This window comes from Pagrus pagrus (assembly GCF_965226575.1).
Source record: "Pagrus pagrus genome assembly, chromosome: 3".
NCBI lineage: Eukaryota > Metazoa > Chordata > Actinopteri > Spariformes > Sparidae > Pagrus > Pagrus pagrus.
The window spans coordinates 335001-355146 of NC_140187.1; the positions used below are offsets into that span (position 1 = coordinate 335001).

Consider the following 20146-nt stretch of genomic DNA (forward strand, 5'->3'; position numbering starts at 1 on the left):
ACACACACGCACACACACACACACACACACGCACACACACTCACTCACACTGCAGTCTGCTGCAGGATGATTCAGGTCATCACTGTTTTACTTTTAATGACAGAAAGAAGACGATGAGACGCTGTCCACCATGAACCACAGCATCCTGCTGCAGGAGCGTCCAATCAAACAGACCGTCACCAGGTGAGGGGCGGGGCCTGGACCTTAATTATATTAATAATAATGATTCTGCTGCTGCAGATGATTGGCTGTTATGGTGTCCAGCTTAAATTAATGAAATTCACTGATCTAAAATATGTGACACAAAAACATAAACTTATTGTATTATTGTGTGTGTGTGTGTGCGTGTGCGTGTGCGTGTGCGCGCGTGTGTGTGTGTGTGATCAGGGAGGCTCTGACTCTGCTGCTGGACACTTTTCATAATGAAGCTGAGTCCTTCCTGCTGTCAGAGGTAACACACACCTGTCCACCTGTGAGTTTCTCATCATTCACAGCTGAAGTTCAGTGTTTGTTTAACAACATCTCAAATCAAACATGACGTTTTGTCAACACAGTCTTCAGCGCTCAGACTGACAAAATGTCTTCTTCTTCCTCTTCTTTTTTTCTTCTTCTCTTGTGCGTCTCTTAAGGTGGAGCTGCCGCTGCACGTGGAGCGTCTCGTCCAATCAGTGAAGGCGCTCTGCAGCTCATTGGCTGCCGTGGAGACACCTGATGTGACGTCCGCCCTCAGCCAGCTCCCAGCATGCCCCTGTCGCCTGCAGCCCAAAGTGCTGAAGGTGAATCAACGTGTTTGTTGTGGATCAGCTGTTGAAGCGCTCCATTAAACATGAACAGGTTTAAACGTTGTGACTGACGCCTCACCTTGTTCACTCTGTTCTCTTCTTCATGGTTTCCTCCCAGGATGCTTCAGTGCTGGCTGTCAGAGAGAACAGAGGTACGTACCAGCAGCTCAGTAATAAAGAGTATGTCCAGTGGACACAGCCGACACTTCTTCACTCCCTGTCACCGACACACTGATACTGATCCATGTGATCGACTGTAGATCACATGGATCAGTATCAGATCACTTGAAACACTTAAATTGTATTTTGGTCTCATCCTGACCAGAGTCCGGATCTGTAGTGTGGCTGCTTTAATGTGTGAACCCTGACTCGTGGAGGTGAGACAGGTGGGACAGGGACACGCAGCTCTGATGTAGAGCGGAGCCTCGTCTTTGTACACAGAGCAACATGAACCCTGCGTCGTCTCCTCCTTTCACAGAGAAAGTGGTGGAGAAGTTGACGGCGGCCATCTTGGATCTGGTGGAATTGTACTGCAGCACGTTCAACGCCAACTTCCACACGACGCCGCAGAGCAACTGCTGCACGGCGCCGGTGCAGGAGGCCGGCCTCGTCACCAACGTGCTCTCCTTCAACGTGTACGCCGCTCACCGCATCCCCATCACCTGGGCCGCCAGGTACACACTCACACTTCTGACAGTTTTAGTTCCTGATCTATAATTTAATTCACATGTGAGATCATAAAATAAATCATGTTGTTTTAATCTAATCTGTCAGAATAATGAGTGATGACTGAACGTGTGGACGACAGGTGATTATATATGTGAGCGTTCACACAGTATGACTCACTCTGAGCTTCGTGGTGCATTCAGGTGCTGTAGTTGCTGTTGTTGATGAGAGTGCTGCTGGTTATTATCCACAGAAGAAGAATGAAGTCGAGACAGTCAGCTGTTGATAAAAGCGATGCTCCTCCTGAACACTGTCACTCATTAACTGTGTGACATCATGTCCCTGTGCTGCTCTCTGATTGGTCAGTTACGAGGGTTTCTTCCTGTCCTGCTCTCTGACTCATGGAGGGGCGGAGCTCTGCGCGCCGCAGCACACCAGCAAACAGTCGGTCAGCAAATACCTGTTCCACCTGGTGGTGTGGGACCAGAGGTACGTACCTGTCACAGCGATGACATCACAGCCTCACCTGGACACACCTGTTAACACCTGTAGAGTCACCTGTATTATCTCTCTCTCTCTCCCCCCTCTCACTCCTCCTCTCTCTCCCCCCTCTCCCCTCTCTCTCTCCCCCCTGTCTCCCCCCTCTCTCTCCTCTCTCTCTCTCTCCTCTCTCTCCTCTCTATCTCCCCCCTCCCCCCCTCCTCTCCCCCTCTCTCTCCTCTCTCTCCCCCTCTCTCTCCCCCTCTCTCTCCCCCCTCTCTCTCCTCTCTATCTCCCCCCCTCCTCTCCCCCCTCTCTCTCCTCTCTATCTCCCCCCCTCCTCTCCCCCTCTCTCTCCTCTCTCACTCCTCCTCTCTCTCCCCTCTCTCCTCTCTCTCCCCCCTCTCTCTCTCCTCTCTCACTCCTCCTCTCTCTCCCCTCTCTCTTCTCTCTCCCCCCTCTCTCTCCTCTCTCCCCCCTCTCTCTCCTCTCTATCTCCCCCCTCTCCCCCCCTCACTCCTCCTCTCTCTCCCCCCTCTCTCTCCCCCTGTCTCCCCTCTCTCCCCCCTCTCTCTTCCCCTCCCTCTCTCCCCCCTCTCTCCCCCCTCTCTCTCTCTCCCCTCTCTCCCCCCTCTCTCTCTCTTCTCTCTCCCCCCTCTCTCTCCTCTCTATCTCCCCCCTCTCCCCCTCTCTCCCCCCTCTCTCTCCCCTCTCTCTCCTCTCTCTCCCCCCTCTCTCCCCCCCTCACTCCTCCTCTCTCTCCCCCCTCTCTCCCCCCTCTCTCTCCCCCTCTCTCTCCCCCCTGTCTCCCCTCTCTCTCCCCCTCTCTCCCCCCTCTCTCTCCCCCTCTCTCTCCCCCCCCCTCTCTCTCCCCTCTCTCCCCCTCTCTCTCCCCCTGTCTCCCCCCTGCAGGGTGACTTTCCCAGTGCAGATCAACCAGCTGCCCAGAGAGTCTCAGCTGACCGTCACTCTGTACGCCAGCTCTCTGCCGCCTCCTGGAGGAGCTGAGGAGAAGGGGAAGCAGCGGCGCAGCATCGAGGCTCTGGGCTGGGTCACCATGCCGCTCTTCAACTTCAGACAGTGAGTCACATGACCTCTGACACACCTGGACTGATAAAACCGGTTAATGTTTAACTTTCAAGCTTTGGACAGAGCCAGGCTAGCTATTCCCACCTGTTTCCAGTCCTAATGCTAAGCTAAGCTAAATTTAGCTAAACTAAGCTAACAGCTGCTGGATGTCTGAACATCTGACTCCACGTCTGTAAAAGCAGTGAAACAGAGATGAAGTTAATATTGGCTGAGTTAATATATCCAGTTCACATACCTGTAGGAAGTGTGTGTGAACTGATGTGTGTGTGTGTGTGTGTGTGTGTGTGTGTGTGTGTGTGCAGTGTCCTGACATGTGGCAGGAAGTTACTCGGTCTGTGGCCTTCGGCTCCGGGGAGGAACGGAAATGCCCGGACAAGCTCGCCAAACTTCAGCCAGCCGGACAGCGTGATCCTGCAGGTGAGACAGGAAGTGTGTCAGCACGTCCGCACGATTAGAGGTCACATCCTGAGTCCAGATGACCTCAAGTGTTCATGCTCCGCTCATTTAGACAGTATCCCAGCATGCATTTCACTTCAACCAGCAGTGATAGTGGAAGACTTCCTCCTTCTCTATCGACTCCGTTACCAAGTCACTAAATCTAGTTTTGACTTTGACTTCATGTTTAAAACAGTTGAACAGAATAAAACTTCCTGCGCTCACTTCAACATCCGTCCTGAGTGACCAGCTGTGATGTGATGTCACTTCCTGCTCGTCCGTCACTGGGACAAACAGACTCCATGTTTCTACTCAAAGACAGAAAGAAGTTCATGCAGAACATTTGCTGAATTTACAAGAAGGAACAAATCAGTCAGAATCAGTCAGAGACAGAGTTTCACACAGTTTATAAAGTGTCTCCAACTCAACAACTCACTAAACTGACACATTTGTTAAGGGAGTCTGGGGACAAAGAAGTCGCCTATACTGGTTACTGGTTAGTGTGTTTGTAAAATGTGACATATTTAGATCAATAAAAAGGGTCTTCTTTCATAAATTGAGTGTAAATGGTGAAATCAGTGTAAACAGTGTGTTCAAACAGCTGCTAAATGTTGGCAGGTGAGACTTTAGCACTTGAGACACAGAAGCAGACAGGCTGGTACAGCCATGCTGCCACAAACTCACACTTTTTACAGGGAAACAAACAACTGACTGTTTTCATTTAATGCTGAATTTACAAGAAGGAGACAATGATTCCGAATCTGTAATCAGATTACTCAGGGTGGATGTTGATACCAGGTCTGAACAGGGTCACAGACTCATTTCCTGAAGACTGCCCCAAAAATCAGCTGTTTTCTGATTGAGGACATCTTTTCATCACGTCTTTTGTCCATTATTGCATCAGCTCTCCCCATTAACTCGTCTTTAATCAGACACACACACACACACAACAAACACACACACAACAAACACACACACACACACACACACACGCACACACACAACAAACACACACACACACACACACACACACACACCACACACACACACACACACACACACACACACACACACACACACACACACACAACAAACACACACACACACACACACACACACACACAGGCTCTGGCTCTTTGTTTCAGTTCAGTCAACTGTGTTTTTGCCTGATTAACGACCTCGTTAAAGCTTTGGTTATATAGAACACACACACACACACACACACACACACACACACACACACAGACCCACATCCTCGAATTAAAACTCTGACCTGTCCGTCTGTCCGTCCGTCCGTCTGTCCCTCAGGTGGACTTTCCCACGTCGTCGTTCGAGGTTCACTTCAGTACTCCTCCTCCAGCAGACTTCTGTCCTCAGTACGACTTCTCCAGACTGGACACCATCAGTCAGATCCAGCTGCAGGACGTCCTCCACAAGAAGGCTGTCTTCTGGTCAGACACACACATACACTCACACACACATGCGCGCTCACACACACATACACACTGTGTCAGTCAGCCTGTTGTCAGCACCACACCACTGATCTCTGTGTGTGTGTGTGTGTGTGTGTGTGTGTGTGTGTGTGTGTGTGTGTGTGTGTGTGTGTGTGTGTGTGTGTGTGTGTGTGTGTGTAGGCTGACGGTGGAGGATAAGCGGCTGCTGTGGGAGAAGAAGGCCTTCTGTCAGGCAGAGAGTGCAGCTCTTCCGCTGGTCCTGGCCAGCGCCCCCTGCTGGCAGTGGTCCTGTCTGCCCGACATCTACGCCCTGCTGAGACAGTGGGCCTGCCTGGGTCACCTGGACGCCCTGGGACTTCTCCACGCCTCGTACGTCCCCGCTAGTGTTGTTTTTGGCGGCCTGTTTTAATTTTAGTTTTAGTCTAGTCTTTGTGTCAAATTGTCATTTTAGTTTTTATTAGTTTTAGCCACGTTTATACTCTTTTTAGTCCAGTCAAGTTTAAGTCGACTGAGAGTCTGAGCATTTGACTCTTATTTTAGTCAGAATTAGTTTTAGTCGACGAAAATTGTACTTAAGTCTCTTTTTAGTAGTGCAATTCTATTTAACCCAGTTAATATAGTACAAGTACCTAGTAGGCTATAGAATAGACAAAACCAACATGTTCTTTAAGTCACCCATTTCACAAGTCAAACAAGGTTATCTTATTATTATATTACTGTTACCTCATAGACTCAAGAATACATTCAGTTCCAGACACGGAAGACGCTCTGATTTGAATTTACAACATATTTATTTTACCTACAAACATGTAAGAAGTACACACACATACAATTAAATAAAATAAATAAATAAAATGGCTTCAAACTTAAAGAGAAACAAGGTGCTTGAATGCTCGAGCTACAATAACATAATAAAAAAGTGCAGATAAAACGTGTGTGTCTCTTGTATTGCTTGTAAACTGAAGTCAGATTCTGCATCATAAAAACGATCACAAGATATAACACTACAACTGGTTTGGACCTGAGGGAGATATAATGAGATGGGAGTTCGTTGACAGAAAAGATCAAATAACAGATCGTAGCTACTGATTCTTTGTGTCAGACTGAACTTTGCGTCGCAAAGTTCAACTTTGTGTCTGAACTTTGCGCCTGCGCAGTGCGACCTGACGCAGTGCGACCTGACGTAGTGCGACCTGACGCAGTGCGACCTGACGCAGCCCTGAACTGAGACTCAGGAAACAGAAATATTGCAAAATAATAATAATAGCGAGACGAAATAACGTTACAACATTTCGTATCGTCTCGTTTTGGTCAACGAAAATGAAGAGATGTTTTAGCAGAGTTTTTATTTTGTAAACCACATTTAGTCCCGTTTTTATTCGTCAACAATATTACATTATATATTTGATTATAGTTTCCGTCACTTGACCACCATTTACGTTGCGTCTCGTCTCAATTTTCGTTGATGAAAGCAACACTAGTCCCCGCCCCCCGACGCTCACCTGTCCATCTGAAGCTGTGACATCATCACGATCACCTGAGTGACATCATCACGTGTGTCTTTCAGGTTTCCGGACCAGGAGCTGAGGAGGACGGCTGTTCAGTGGATGGACTCCATCTCTGATCCAGAGCTGCTGGACTTCCTGCCTCAGCTTGTCCAGGTGACACGAGACGCTTTTATTTTGACAGCTGCTCAGAAAACCTGGCTTTTATTCTGTAACTTCTCCTGGTTTATATGTGTGACACACTTCCTGTCTGACTCACTGATTACCTGTTCAGTCATGAAACTCTGCACTTCCTGCACAGATGTTTCACATTAAAAGCCTTCCACAGCTTTCAGTTAAAGGTTGCAGCAAATTATGAGATAATGTTCATTATCAGAGCAGAAACACTCACTGTGTCTTTGTTGTGTCCGTCTCTGTGTCTCAGGCTCTGAAGTATGAGTGTTACCTGGACAGCTCGCTGGTTCGATTCCTCCTACGGAGAGCCATCGGGGACATTCGCGTCGCTCACTACCTCTTCTGGTCGGCTCATTTATTGATCACACATTGATCACAATAGTTTGATCTCACATCGAGTTTGTAGATTTTAATCACCTCTGAAGTTTATATGTAGTCATCAGTGCTCTCTGGATCAGAGTCTGGTTTAGTTCAGGTTAAGTCTGGTTTAGTTCAGGTAAGTCAGGTTTAGTTCAGGTAAGTCAGGTTTAGTTCAGGTAAGTCAGGTTTAACCCTGACTGTGTCTGTCCGTCAGGCTGCTGAAGGACAACCTGCAGGACAGTCAGTTCAGCGCTCGCTATCAGCACCTTCTGGCCGCTCTGCTGTGCTGCGTCGGTCGGGGTCTCCGTGAGGAGTTCGACCGTCAGTGCTGGCTCGTCTCCGTCCTCGCCAAGGTGGCCCACAAAGTCCGAGACTCCACGCCGTCCAGCAGACAGGTGGGGAAGACAGAAACGTTACCTGCCAGGTTACCTGCGGTCCTGGAGAATCATTTTAATGTGTTAAAAGAGCAAAGTGACAAACACCCAGGAAAACCTGGGAAAACACCTGGAAGTGTCAGTTTCCACCAGATGTCTTTACATACACGTCATAATACTGTGTGTGTGTGTGTGTGTGTGTGTGTGTGTGTGTGTCTCACAGTGTGTCCTCAAGGAGGGTCTGGAGGAGATGAAGCAGTTCTTCTCAGTGAACAGCAGCTGCAGACTTCCACTGAACCCAGCGCTGCTCGTCACAGGAATCAACATCCAGGTACACACACACACACACACACACACACACACACAGAACGAAAGCTCAGTGTCTGAAAAGGTTTTTCAGCCAGGTTAGCATCACGGCTCGGAGGATGCTAACATCAGCTCAGCTCTTCAGACTGAAATATGTCAGCATCTCTGTGACGGATGGTCATAAATGTGGTTGGGACATTCATGTTCCCTCCAGTTTGAAAAGTCCTGGTTTGAATCTGGAGTTGAATCTGGAACAGAAACATCACAATACACTCACAGCTGTTGATCCACTCGTTCCTCTGTGGATTCCTTTAATACTGAAGAAGACTTAAAGACAGGATGATTCTCAGGGGGGTTCTGAGTCGGCTCATTTCTCTGATTTCTAACTGGATTTCTGGACGTTTATTCTGAATGGACATCAGAGATAATGATGTCATCAGGAAGTGAAGACATACTGACTCAGAGAAGGAGAGCAGAGTGAGATCAGGATCATCAGGATGAGATCAGGAGATGTTGAGACATCACATGGACACAGTAAAATTTCTCCTCCTCCTCCTTCTTCTCCTTCTTCTCCTTCTTCTTCTTCTCCTTCTTCTTCTTCTTCTTCTTCTTTTATAGTCGTGTTCCTTCTTCAACTCCAACGCCGTTCCTCTGAAACTGTCCTTCCAAAACCTCGATCCTCTGGGAGACAACATCAACGTCATCTTCAAGGTAAAACCTCTCCATGTTTTTACCTGTTCAGTGTGCTTCACCTTGTGTCTTTAGAGATACAAAGGGTCTTAACTCAGGTCAATGACATGACCTTTGACCCCGGCTGATGTCTCTGTCCAGTCAGGAGATGACCTGCGGCAGGACATGCTGACTCTGCAGGTGATCCGGATCATGAACAAGATCTGGATCCAGGAGGGTCTGGACATGAGGATGGTCATCTTCAAATGTTTCTCCACTGGCAGAGGACGAGGTGAGGACACACCAGGTGTATACCACAGGAGGACAGGTGTAGGACAGGTGATTACCAGGAGGACAGGTGTAGGACAGGTGTTTACCAGGAGGACAGAATCTGAATTCCTTTATTTGTCCTGCAAAATGGGAAATTTCTTAGTCACAGCAGCCAAAGGACAGTGTCACACTAAATAATAAAAAAGTAAAAATAAACAATATAATAAGAAGATAAGAAATAGAATTTAACTCGTATATACATAGTATTTACAATATGAACTTAGTATCTATAATATGAACAGTGTAAGTATGAAGTTTGCTATTTTTATTTACAAACAATAAATGATAAATATGAGTATTAAAAATTTACCAACTAGTGCAAACCAGAAAATGTGTGGATATGTGCAAAGTTTTGTATTGCACAGTGCATGTGAGGTCTACTGGGAGCAGTGCTGGTTGTAGAGTCTGACAGCAGCAGGAAGGAAGGACCTGCGATACCTCTCCTTCACACACTTGGACCTGTGATACCTCTCCTTCACACACTTGGACCTGTGGTACCGCTCCTTCACACACTTGGACCTGTGATACCTCTCCTTCACACACTTGGACCTGTGGTACCTCTCCTTCACACACTTGGACCTGCGGTACCTCTCCTTCACACACTTGGCCCTATGGTACCTCTCCTTCACACACTTGGACCTGCGGTACCTCTCCTTCACACACTTGGACCTGTGGTACCTCTCCTTCACACACTTGGACCTGCGGTACCTCTCCTTCACACACTTGGACCTGTGATACCTCTCCTTCACACACTTGGGGTGTATCAGTCTGTCGCTGAAGGAGCTGTCCAGTGCTGTGATAGTGGCCTGTAGGGGGTGGGACTCCTTCACCAGCAGCGATGACAGCTTGTCCATCATCCTGCTCTCTCCCACCACCTGCACTGGGTCAAGAGGGCGTCCCAGGATGGAGCTGGCCTTCTTGATAAGTTTATCAAGTCTCTTCCTATCTGCTGCCGAGATGCTGCTTCTCCAGCAGACTACACCATAGAAAATGGCTGATGCCACCACAGAGTCATAGAAAGTCCTCGAGTGCCCCCTGCACCCCAAAGGACCTGAGCTTCCTCAGCAGATGGAGTCTGCTCTGACCTTTCTTGTATGTTGCTGCAGTGTAATGAGACCAGTCCAGTTTATTGTTCAGGTGAACTCCCAGGTACTTGTAAGACGTCACCATCTCAATGTCCGTTCCCAGGATGTTCACCTGAGTGAAATCCACCACCAGCTCTTTGGTCTTCCTGGCGTTGAGCTGGAGGTGGTTCTGCTGGTACCAGTCCACAAAGTCCTGAATAAGTTCTCTGTAGGCTCCGTCGTCCCCGTCCCTGATGAGGCCGACGATAGCAGAGTCGTCAGAGAACTTTTGTAGATGGCTGTGGGGTGATTGGTGGGAGAAGTCTGCAGTGTACAGGGTGAACAGGAAAGGGGCCAGGACTGTTCCCTGTGGGGCCCCTGTACTGCAGACAACTGTGTCCGACACACAGTCCCGAGCCCTCACATACTGTGGCCGGTTGGTGAGGTAGTCGAGGATCCAGGACGTGAGGTGTTGGTCCACCCCTGTGAGCTCCAGCTTATCCCCAGAAGTGCAGGCCGTATGGTGTTGAAAGCACTGGAGAAATCAAAGAACATGATCCTCACAGTGCGTCCAGGCTTCTCCAGTTGAGACAGTGATCTGTCCAGGAGGAAGATGATGGCGTCGTCCACTCCGATGCCAGGCTGGTAGGCAAACTTGAGTGGGTCCATAAAAGGACCCACCAGAGGGCGGAGATGGACAAGGACCAGCCGCTCCAGGGTCTTCATCAGGTGTGAAGTGAGAGCAACTGGTCTGTAGCTGTTGAAGTCCTTTGGGTGAGGGATCTTTGGTACTGGTACCACGCAGGAGGTTTTCCAGAGCAGTGGCACTTTTCCCAGCTTCCGGCTCATGTTGAAGATGTACTCCACATGGTTAACTTCACCTCACCCATCACCCTGGAAAGAGCACACCGCATCGGGAAGAAGTCGGACATACCACGGCCCCTCATCGCCAAGTTCCTGAACTTCAGAGATAAAGAGAAAGTCCTCCGACTTGCCAATTGTTCATTAATCAACTATTGCTGTGAATCCAGATTAGGTTTATGAGCATGATGTCACATTTTACTCCCCAGTGATAGAAGGGGATCATATTTTACTTAACCAACCTCTTTACCCTTTACATACTCCTGTATTATCTATAACAACATTTTAAACTTTGCCATATACGAACGGTTATGAGTGGCTAGTTTTAATTACAGCAGTTGCTTGGAGCCACCACTGTAGTTTAAGAGAGTTACCTACCTAATGTGTTTTTGTTACGGGGGTTTTACTAGGCAGGTTTTTACGTTAATGTTTTGGGGTTATATATGGTCTCTCACTAAAACTCAAACTTCTTCACTGTCAGAGCTGTTTTACCACCACTAAACTCAACGCAGGAACACAGTCAGGCATCCTCAGACCCAAATGCCACGATACTCATCCTACTGAGACATCTATATGAAGAACGTATGTCATGAGTCAATCAACATGTATATCTTGGAATATTAGAGGGGTCAACTCACCAATTAAGAGGAAGAAAATGTTGTCATATCTAAAGAGGCAGAATGTAGATATTGCCTTTATCCAAGAGAGCCACTTCACTGACACTGATTAAAACTGCGTAGGGATTGGGTGGGTAAGGTTTTCTACTCCTCCTGTTCCTCAAAAGCAAGAGGTGTCGCCCTGCTCATTAATAAACACCTGAACTTTAAATTAAATTCAGTTGAAAAGGATAAAAACGGTAGATTTTTGCTTGTAGACTGCGTAATAAATAGGAATAAGATATCTTTGGTGAATATATACGGGCCTAACTACGACGACCCGTTATTCTTTAACAATCTGATTATGAAACTGGCTACAATTGGAGGCCGATGTGTTGTGGGTGGAGACTTTAATTTGGTCGTAAACCCCCTTTTGGATCGATCATCACCCAAAACAACTTCATTATCAAAGGCAGCAGCAGCACTAAACCAAGGTATGAAAGACTTAGGCATAATTGACGTGTGGCGAAAACTTCATCCAAATCAGAGGGATTTTTCTTTCTATTCACCAACACACAATACTCTCTCAAGAACTGACATGTTCTTGATGCCACAGGACACGATGTCCTCGGTGATTGAATGCTCCTATCTACCTTCCCGGATCAATATCCTATTAAACTCTCCTGGACGATTAATACTCCACAGCCCTCAACACGCAGGTGGAGACTTAAAAAATACATGTTAAAAGACCCTGAATTTATTTCATATATGACCACTAATATTGAAATATTTCTCAATGCCAATTCAAATTCTTCTTCACATGCCAACATTTGGGAGGCCCTTAAAGCCTATATGACAGGTCATGTTTTATCATACAGTGCTCATAAGGTTAAAAAAAATAGAGAGACACTAATTAAATTAGAAAATGATATTAAAAAGCTGGAACAGGACTACATTGCCACCAAAAAGGAGGAACACACTAACAAAAACAAGGATGCAGTATAATAATCTATGTACCAACAAAGAGGAAGCAGCTATGGCCAGGACCAGGTATCACTATTATGAATTTGGGAACAAAACAAGTAAACTTCTGGCTCGGCAAATTAGAAAGGAAACATCAGACAAATTTATACACTCGGTATCAACAGAGGATGGCAGAGTCCTTAACGACTCAACATCCATGAATGCAGAATTCAAGCAATTTTACGAAGAGTTGTATAAAACTGGGCAGGACGCTGACAATATTGGAGCAAAAAGGTTCATGGATGGAATTACTCTTCCCAAATTACAAGATGAGGATAGAGAGCTGCTTGATGCAGATATATCAGAAGAGGAGGTACTCCAAGCCATTAATTCTTATCAAAACAACAAGACTCCCGCGCCTGACGGCTTCCCTATCGAGTACTACAAGGCCTTTTCAGAAAAATGACTGACCCCCCTCACGAACATGATTAAAGAAGCTCTAGAAAAAAAAAATGACCAGACTCATTGGAAATCGCAACAATCACACTGCTTCCAAAACCGGGCAAGGACAAGCAGAAATGTGACTCATACAGACCTCAGTCTCCTAAATGCAGACTAGGGCTGCCACTAACGACTAGTCGACTAGTCGTTATAGTAGTCGATGACTAGTCGACTATCAAAGTAGTCAGATTATGAATTGCACAAAAAACAATGGCTCTTATTTAGTTGGGGAAAATGAGATGTCTCACTCTGAGCTATTTCAATTGGCTATGGTGAAACACTGTTTAGCGTGGCATTGCATGCCGTGGGATACACACACGATGACGTCACTAACGACTAGTCGACGACTAAATTAGTCATTGACTAATTTAGCAGTCGACTATTTGTCGACTAGTCGACTAGTCGTTGCACCCCTATATTTCATTAAAAGTTTAATGAACTATCATCTTAATTGTCTTCATTTTTAGTAAGTAACACTTCAAGCTGTAAGCTAATGATTGTTATATAAGAGCAGCTGCATGCTGGTGCGATAAACTGTATGTTATACATTCAATTTACGTATGATCCGATTAGTCGACTAATCGAAAAAAATAGTCGGTGATTAGTCGACTATCAAAATAATCGTTTGTGGCAGCCCTAATGCAGACTATAAAATACTATCCAAACTAACTGCCCTCAGACTGGAAGATGTTATACCAAAGATAATACACCCCGACCAAACAGGCTTTGTTAAAAACAGGCACGGAGCAGATAACGTGCGGCGACTGCTCCACATGCTAAATACCGCTCAAAAAAATCGAAATCCTATGCTAATAATATCTATGGACGCAAACAAAGCATTTGACAGGATTGAACCAAGCTTTCTATTTCGGGCTCTAGAGGCTACAGGCTTTGGAGAGAAATTCATTCAATATGTTAAAACACTCTTCAATGCACCTGAAGCTAACATTTTAACACATGACATTCTGTCTAACACCTTCTCCTGATCCAGAGGCTGCAGGCAACGCTGTCCAAGCTCCCACCGCTCTTCGCACTTGCGATCGAACCATTAGCCATCGCCATCCGTTCCAACACCTCCATAGCTGGAATCAAATTTGGTACAAGTGAACACAAACTTTCTCTATATGCAGATGATCTCCTCTTATATATAACCGATCCACACGCGTCAGTCCCCCCTCTATTAAAATGTCTCAGAGAATATAGTGCAGTTTCAGGGTATAAATTAAATTACACTAAAAGTGAGATTCTACCACTGAATATACAGGACAACAATATTAGAGCTCTCACTGACCCATTGAAATGGTGCATCAGTGGCTTCAAATATTTAGGAATAAAAATTGGTAAATCAGATGGGCAAATATTTAAACAGGATTATATAAAATTATTGGAACAAACAAAACTTAACCTTCAAAGATGGATGGATCTTCCACTGTCTCTCATCGGCAGAATTAATATTTTTAAATGAGTATCTTGCCTAAGTTTATTCATCTATTCCAGTGCCTCTAAATGTTCCCAAGAGTTTCTTCAAAGACCTTAACAAAATTATAACTCCTTTTATATGGCAAAAGAAAAACCCCAGGGTCAGACTCATTTCTCTGCAGGCTCCATATTCAAGGGGAGGTCTTAACCTACCAAACTTTAGGAGTTATTATCTCGCCTCTCAGTACCGACCAATTTGGATCTGGCTGCATGCAGAGAACAGTGAGGTTAGATGGGTCCCAATAGAACAACACGAGATGATGCCTATACCTTTAAAGGATGATCCATTTATAGGTGCAAAAAAATGTTTAGCTACACTCACAAACAATCCAATAACACTGAACACATTCGCCGCTTGGCAAGAATCTCACTCACTTTTGGATCCAAACATTTCTTTTCTCAGACGGACACCTTTGTGGGGTAATCCCAGCCTATCACACCATATCGCTGACTCAGTGTTGAAGGGATGGAAAGACAAAAAAATTCAAACAGTTGCTGATTTATACATTAATGATACGTTTGCTAACTTCCAACAATTAAATGAAAAATTCAGTCCTCCTAAATATAGTTTTTTTCAAGTTCCTACAAATCAGAGACTGGGTTGAGGAGAAATCTAAAGAAAAATTCCCAGATATCCCAAAAGAAACTCCTCTTGAATCCCATTTATGTAACAAATTATGCAGATCAACAAAAGGAATAACATCTTCTATAGACTGTATCATTAATGGAAAGTTACCTATTTATAAAACATAAAACATCTACAAAAGGAAAATGGGAAACAGACTTAGGCTGTGTTTATAAAGAGGTGGATTGGCATTATCTATTGGAACAGGCACAGACTGTGTTAATCTCCACAAAACAGGCAAGTTCAGTTTAATATATTCCATAGGACATGCTACACCCCTTATAGGTTACATAAAATTGTCAGCAACATTTCCTCCAGATGTCGGAGATGTAAAATAACCGATGGTGATCTTCTACACATGTTATGGAGTTGCCCACTGATAGAAGAATCTTGGAAACGTGCCATTGAATTAACCTCAAGTGTAACAGGAAATGTTCATGTAACATTTTTTGTTTTGTTTTGATTTGATTTGATTTTTATTTCTTTATTTTTTTATTTCTTTCTTCTTTCCTCTTCTGACGTTTAAAAATCATCCTGCTGTGGTGTGTCTGTAAGTTCATACACTTGCGTATACTTCTTCTGTAAGATATGACTTATCTAATTGTAACCAACTGTAGATGCTCGCTAAACACCACAAGCATCCTGTAAGAACTTCTGTTAATAAAAACAAATCTTTCAACAAAAAAAAAGTACTAAAAAGTACTTGGATAGTGACAGGTTTGACAGGTTTTCTTAGGTGAGATTGTCAGGTGTGTTGTTACCTGTTGTCAGGTTTGTTGTTACTTGTTCTCAGGTGTGTCGTTACATGTTCTCAGGTATGGTGGAGATGATTCCTCACGCTGACACTCTGAGGAAGATCCAGGTGGAACACGGAGTCACTGGGTCCTTTAAAGACCGACCGCTGGCCGACTGGCTGCAGAAACACAACCCTACTGATGAGCAGTACGACAAGGTACACACACCTGTACACACAGCTGTACACACAGCTGTACACACAGCTGTACACACACCTGAACACACACCTGAACACACACCTGTACAAACACCTGTACACACACCTGTACACAAACCTGTACACAAACCTGTACACACAGCTGTACACACACCTGTACACACACCTGAACACACACCTGTACAAACACCTGTACACACACCTGTACACAAACCTGTACACAAACCTGTACACACACCTGTACACACACCTGTACACACACCTGAACACACAGCTGTACACACACCTGAACACACACCTGAACACACAGCTGTACTGAACACACTCTCTGGCAGATGTTGAGCTGTGAGGTGTGAACCTCAGGTACAGTCTCAGTAAAGGTAGAGTCATACTTCCTGTGTTCAGGCGGTGGAGAACTTCATCTACTCGTGTGCCGGCTGCTGCGTGGCGACCTACATCCTGGGAATCTGTGACCGCCACAACGACAACATCATGCTGAAGACCAGCGGTCACATGTTCCACATCGACTTCGGGAAGTTCCTGGGACACGCACAGATGTTTGGAAACATCAAACGGTGAGAGTCATGATGTCATCCAACCCTAACCCTGGGGCAGGTATGTTATGTCTGTGAACCTGTGATTGGTGCGTGATGTGGGTCATGTGACACCTGCAGGGACCGCGCCCCCTTCGTCTTCACCTCTGACATGGCGTACGTCATCAACGGAGGAGACAAACCATCCAGTCGCTTCCACGACTTCGTGGATCTGTGCTGCGAGGCGTACAACCTGATCAGGAAACACACACACCTGTTCCTCAACCTGCTGGGCCTGGTGGGTGCAACACACACACACACACACACATACACACACAGTGAAAAAGAGAAACTACTGACTCTGTGTGTGTGTGTGTGTGTGTGTGTGTGTGTGTGTGTGCAGATGTTGTCCTGTGGGATCCCTGAACTTTCTGATCTGGATGATCTGAAGTACGTCTACGACGCGCTGAGGCCTCACGAGTCTGAGGCCGACGCCACCATGTACTTCACCAGGTACACACACACACACACACACACACACACACACACTCTGTCTGTCTCTGACCTGTCTGTCTCTGACCTGTCTGTCTCTCTGTCTCTCAGGTTGATTGAGTCCAGCCTCGGCAGCGTCGCCACCAAACTCAACTTCTTCATCCACAATCTGGCTCAGATGAAGTTCGCCTCGTCGGAGGATCGTCCCACGCTGTCGTTCGCTCCCAGAGTCCACACGGCGAAGAGCGACGGCGTCATCAGGAACCTGTACATCTGCAGACACATCCGCACCTCCAACCCCAGCAAAGGATACGTGAGTCCACACAGGACACAGGGCGGAGACAGAAGATTCATCATGACAGGATATTTGATGATTCACACTTCTCACATTGACAGAAACTTAGCACACAGGTTTGAACCCAAAAGCACCACGCAAGGTCAGTTCAGCCGGTACACAGGAAACCAGACCGGTCAGGCAAACACATCACAGAGTGAAGGCGACTGACGAACTGACGACAAGACAGCACGCAGACTATACACACAAGAGGAAACACCGAGGGAGAGTCAGACACCACAGTAACACGACAGCCAGCTGATTAATTTCAAACATCGAGGTTTCATGTTCTGGTCTGTTTTTCTTCCATCACGTTGTCTTTCAGACGAGTGGATCAGAGAAGTCTCTGTCAGCAATCAGCTGTTCGGACGGCTGTCGTGATAAAACAAGAAATAATTCTGCAAACATAAAACAAACCTACAGTGAAAATAGTAAAGTCAGCAGTAACTGTGAGAAACAAACAGATGTAACAGTGTGTGTGTGTGTGTGTGTGTGTGTGTGTGTGTGTGTGTGTGTGTCAGGCCTTTGTGGTGAAGGTGGAGCGTGACGGCCAGCAGGAGGCGCAGCTGGTTCAGAGGACGTTTGAAGAGTTTCATGAACTTCACAGCAAACTGAGACTCATCTTCCCCTCATCCAAGCTGCCCAGGTACTGACCGCTGACCGGGCCCAAGATGGAACCTGGACCCAGAAACTAAAAACTGAAACTACATGAGAAAATAATAAATGGATGGTTTCTGTCCATTCAACATTTTTCTGATCAGTTTGGTTTTAATTACTTAATTAATGGGGGGTGACATCATGATTGACAGCTGAGTCCTGCTTGTAATTGAGCAGGCAGGTGTGTGGGCGGGACCTCAATACTGTGGCTCCACCCACAAATCACAGCTGCACAGACTCTGACATCACCAACACAAGATGGCAGCACTCGTATCTGAGATATCCTGGCTTCCTTTTGTACAGTGGGAGGACGTGGAGACATGTCGGCCATCTTTATAAGTCAATGACACACACACACACACACACACACAAACAAACACACACAAGTGTTCTATGTCTCTTCTCTTTGCCCCGCCCACAGTTTCCCAAGCCGTTTTGTGATTGGTCGTTCCCGGGGTGAGGCGACAGCTGATAGGAGGAAAGACGAGCTGAATGGTTACGTGTGGCACCTGATCCACGCCGCCCAGGAGGTCGCTCAGGTCAGCTACACTCTATGATGATGATGATGATGATGATGATGATGATGATGACTGACTGTATCCATGACAACGTCTGTCTCCTTCACTTGTCTCTGGCTAGTCAGTAATTAAAGCTAACAGGCTAACATCAGTGTTAGCTTCTCCAACAGTGTTGTGTACGTGTTGTGTTATGTTGTGTATCAGTATGTCTGAACGTTTCAGATATTTCTGTTCGGCCGTCAGGTTTCATTTTCACTCAGAGGCTTCTCAGAAATGTTTTCAGTGTCAGGAACCATATCAGCACACACACACACACACACACACACACACACACACACACACACACACACACACAGGGTGTGGATCAGCTGTATCAGGTCTTTCCAGTTTTAGACACTTGGCAGGACGGAGGCTTCTCTCTCTGGTTTTATTGCCATGAAAGTTTAACAACAATGTTGCCAAAGCATCAAAACACAACTTGTCCAAACATTCGGACAGAACACAACAAATAACAACACAAACACAACACCAAGATTGATTTACATTAGTTATATATACAGTGTGTGTGTGTGTGTGTGTGTGTGTGTGTGTGTGTGTGTGTGTGGGCAGCAGGTATGCCCTGTCTCCTTCTCCCAGCAGTATTTTAATGTTGAGAGGTGGTTCAGCTCTTTGGACTCTGAGATTACAGAGTTGAACTTGTTAAAATAAATGTTCCTGGTGTCGCTGAATGTTTCACATTGTAGGAGAAAGTGCGTCTCTGTCTCAGCCTCACCTGTCGAGCAGTGACCACATGTTGTGTTGTCTTTTGGTTGCCATGATTGTTTGTGTCTTCCTGTTTGGATTGTCAGTTTGTGGTCACTGAGCCTGTACTTGGTGAGCATCTGTCTCTGCTTCCTATCTCTGACAGTAGAGATGTTCTGCTGACTCATCATGTTTTTTTTGGGCGAGATAACGTTCTGATCCACTTCGGCTTTTAGTTTCTTCTTTCTTGTGTGTCTCTCTCTGTCACTCTCTTTCTGACTCACAAAAGAAAAGTCAACAGTCATTAATAATAATAATAATAATAATAATAATAATAATAACAATAATAAAAAAAGACAATAATCTGAATGATATTAATCATTTCAGTGTGACCTCATCTACACCTTCTTCCACCCGCTGCCCCGAGATGAGAGGCCAGGAACACCAGCCAGCAAACCAGCAGGTACACACACACACACATGCACACACACATGTACGCACACACACATGCACAGATAAGAAGGATATAAACTGATCAGTGTGAAGGTTGAAGCTTCATTGATCGGCAGCTGCTGCAGGACGACAGTCAGTACAGAGAGATAACTGATCAATAACAGAGGTTGTTGATATAAACAGATTGATACACGATGTGCGGTCTCTGTTGGTCACGCAGTGACTCACACTGGCACCTCTGAGAGGTGGACAGAGTCGGGCCGAACCTGCTCTGAAGGACCCAATGAGCAAAGACCCCAGTGAGAACCTATGAACGTTTTTTAGACGTCTCTTCTAATTGACCAGTGACGTCCAGGTGACGTCCAGGTGACGTCCAGGTGACGTCCAGGTGACGTGAGCTGAACGACTGACGAGAGCTGAGCAGGATGAATTTACATTAATGTTGTTGTGACACGTCGGCTCCTGTTGAGTTCAGTCAGTTAGATTATGACCAAGATGAGTCTAGAGCTCCGACTGACTCGGTCCAGTGACGCTCTGTTAAAGTTTAACTGGTCCACTCACAGATAAACACCTGCCACACACACACACACACACACAGTGAGGGTTTAAAGTCCAGTGAGTTTTCCAGCCTCAGATCAGATCAGTGTGTTCAGCTGGACATACACACACACACACACACACACACACACACACACACACACCTAGAACTAGATACCAGATGCAAAGACAAAATAGTTTCCGTGTTTACTTCCT

At 45.9% G+C, this 20146-nt stretch overlaps 2 protein-coding genes across 8 annotated transcripts in view; one reads left to right on the forward strand and one right to left on the reverse strand.

Annotated features, from left to right (window-relative positions):
* pik3c2b (phosphatidylinositol-4-phosphate 3-kinase, catalytic subunit type 2 beta) overlaps positions 1–20146 on the forward strand; it is a 42690-nt gene that overhangs the window by 18399 nt on the left and 4145 nt on the right. For all 4 annotated transcript variants that reach the window (XM_084349470.1, XM_084349469.1, XM_084349471.1 and 1 more), the window contains 24 exons: positions 104–183; positions 388–451; positions 630–776; positions 901–934; positions 1261–1456; positions 1815–1937; positions 2841–3008; positions 3320–3434; positions 4761–4903; positions 5087–5275; positions 6474–6567; positions 6836–6930; positions 7160–7340; positions 7543–7650; positions 8244–8336; positions 8457–8586; positions 15529–15665; positions 16071–16240; positions 16340–16496; positions 16602–16711; positions 16802–17003; positions 17546–17670; positions 18103–18220; positions 19328–19403. In XM_084349470.1, the coding sequence (XP_084205596.1) occupies positions 104–183; positions 388–451; positions 630–776; positions 901–934; positions 1261–1456; positions 1815–1937; positions 2841–3008; positions 3320–3434; positions 4761–4903; positions 5087–5275; positions 6474–6567; positions 6836–6930; positions 7160–7340; positions 7543–7650; positions 8244–8336; positions 8457–8586; positions 15529–15665; positions 16071–16240; positions 16340–16496; positions 16602–16711; positions 16802–17003; positions 17546–17670; positions 18103–18220; positions 19328–19403 (3055 nt within the window). The remainder of the gene's footprint in view (positions 1–103; positions 184–387; positions 452–629; positions 777–900; positions 935–1260; positions 1457–1814; positions 1938–2840; positions 3009–3319; positions 3435–4760; positions 4904–5086; positions 5276–6473; positions 6568–6835; positions 6931–7159; positions 7341–7542; positions 7651–8243; positions 8337–8456; positions 8587–15528; positions 15666–16070; positions 16241–16339; positions 16497–16601; positions 16712–16801; positions 17004–17545; positions 17671–18102; positions 18221–19327; positions 19404–20146) is intronic.
* LOC311255205 (uncharacterized protein) lies at positions 8604–15586 on the reverse strand. Of its 4 annotated transcripts, none has more exons than XR_014622335.1 (3): positions 15475–15586; positions 8939–10650; positions 8604–8704 (listed from the first exon to the last, which is right to left on the reverse strand). XR_014622335.1 is itself a non-coding variant. In XM_084349488.1 (2 exons), exon 2 carries the CDS (start codon positions 9479–9481, stop codon positions 9002–9004), a length of 480 nt encoding a protein of 159 aa, XP_084205614.1. In that variant the 5' UTR covers positions 9482–10650; positions 15475–15586; the 3' UTR covers positions 8604–9001. The 4 variants fall into 4 exon arrangements, 2 of the variants coding, with proteins under 2 accessions (XP_084205614.1, XP_084205615.1); XR_014622336.1 differs by having other exon boundaries at positions 8935–10650; XM_084349488.1 differs by having other exon boundaries at positions 8604–10650.

What these genes read in the sequence shown, in the direction of transcription:
- LOC311255205 (XM_084349488.1), bottom strand. Translation starts at nt 9,481, where the DNA reads ATGATGGACAAGCTGTCATCGCTGCTGGTGAAGGAGTCCCACCCCCTA.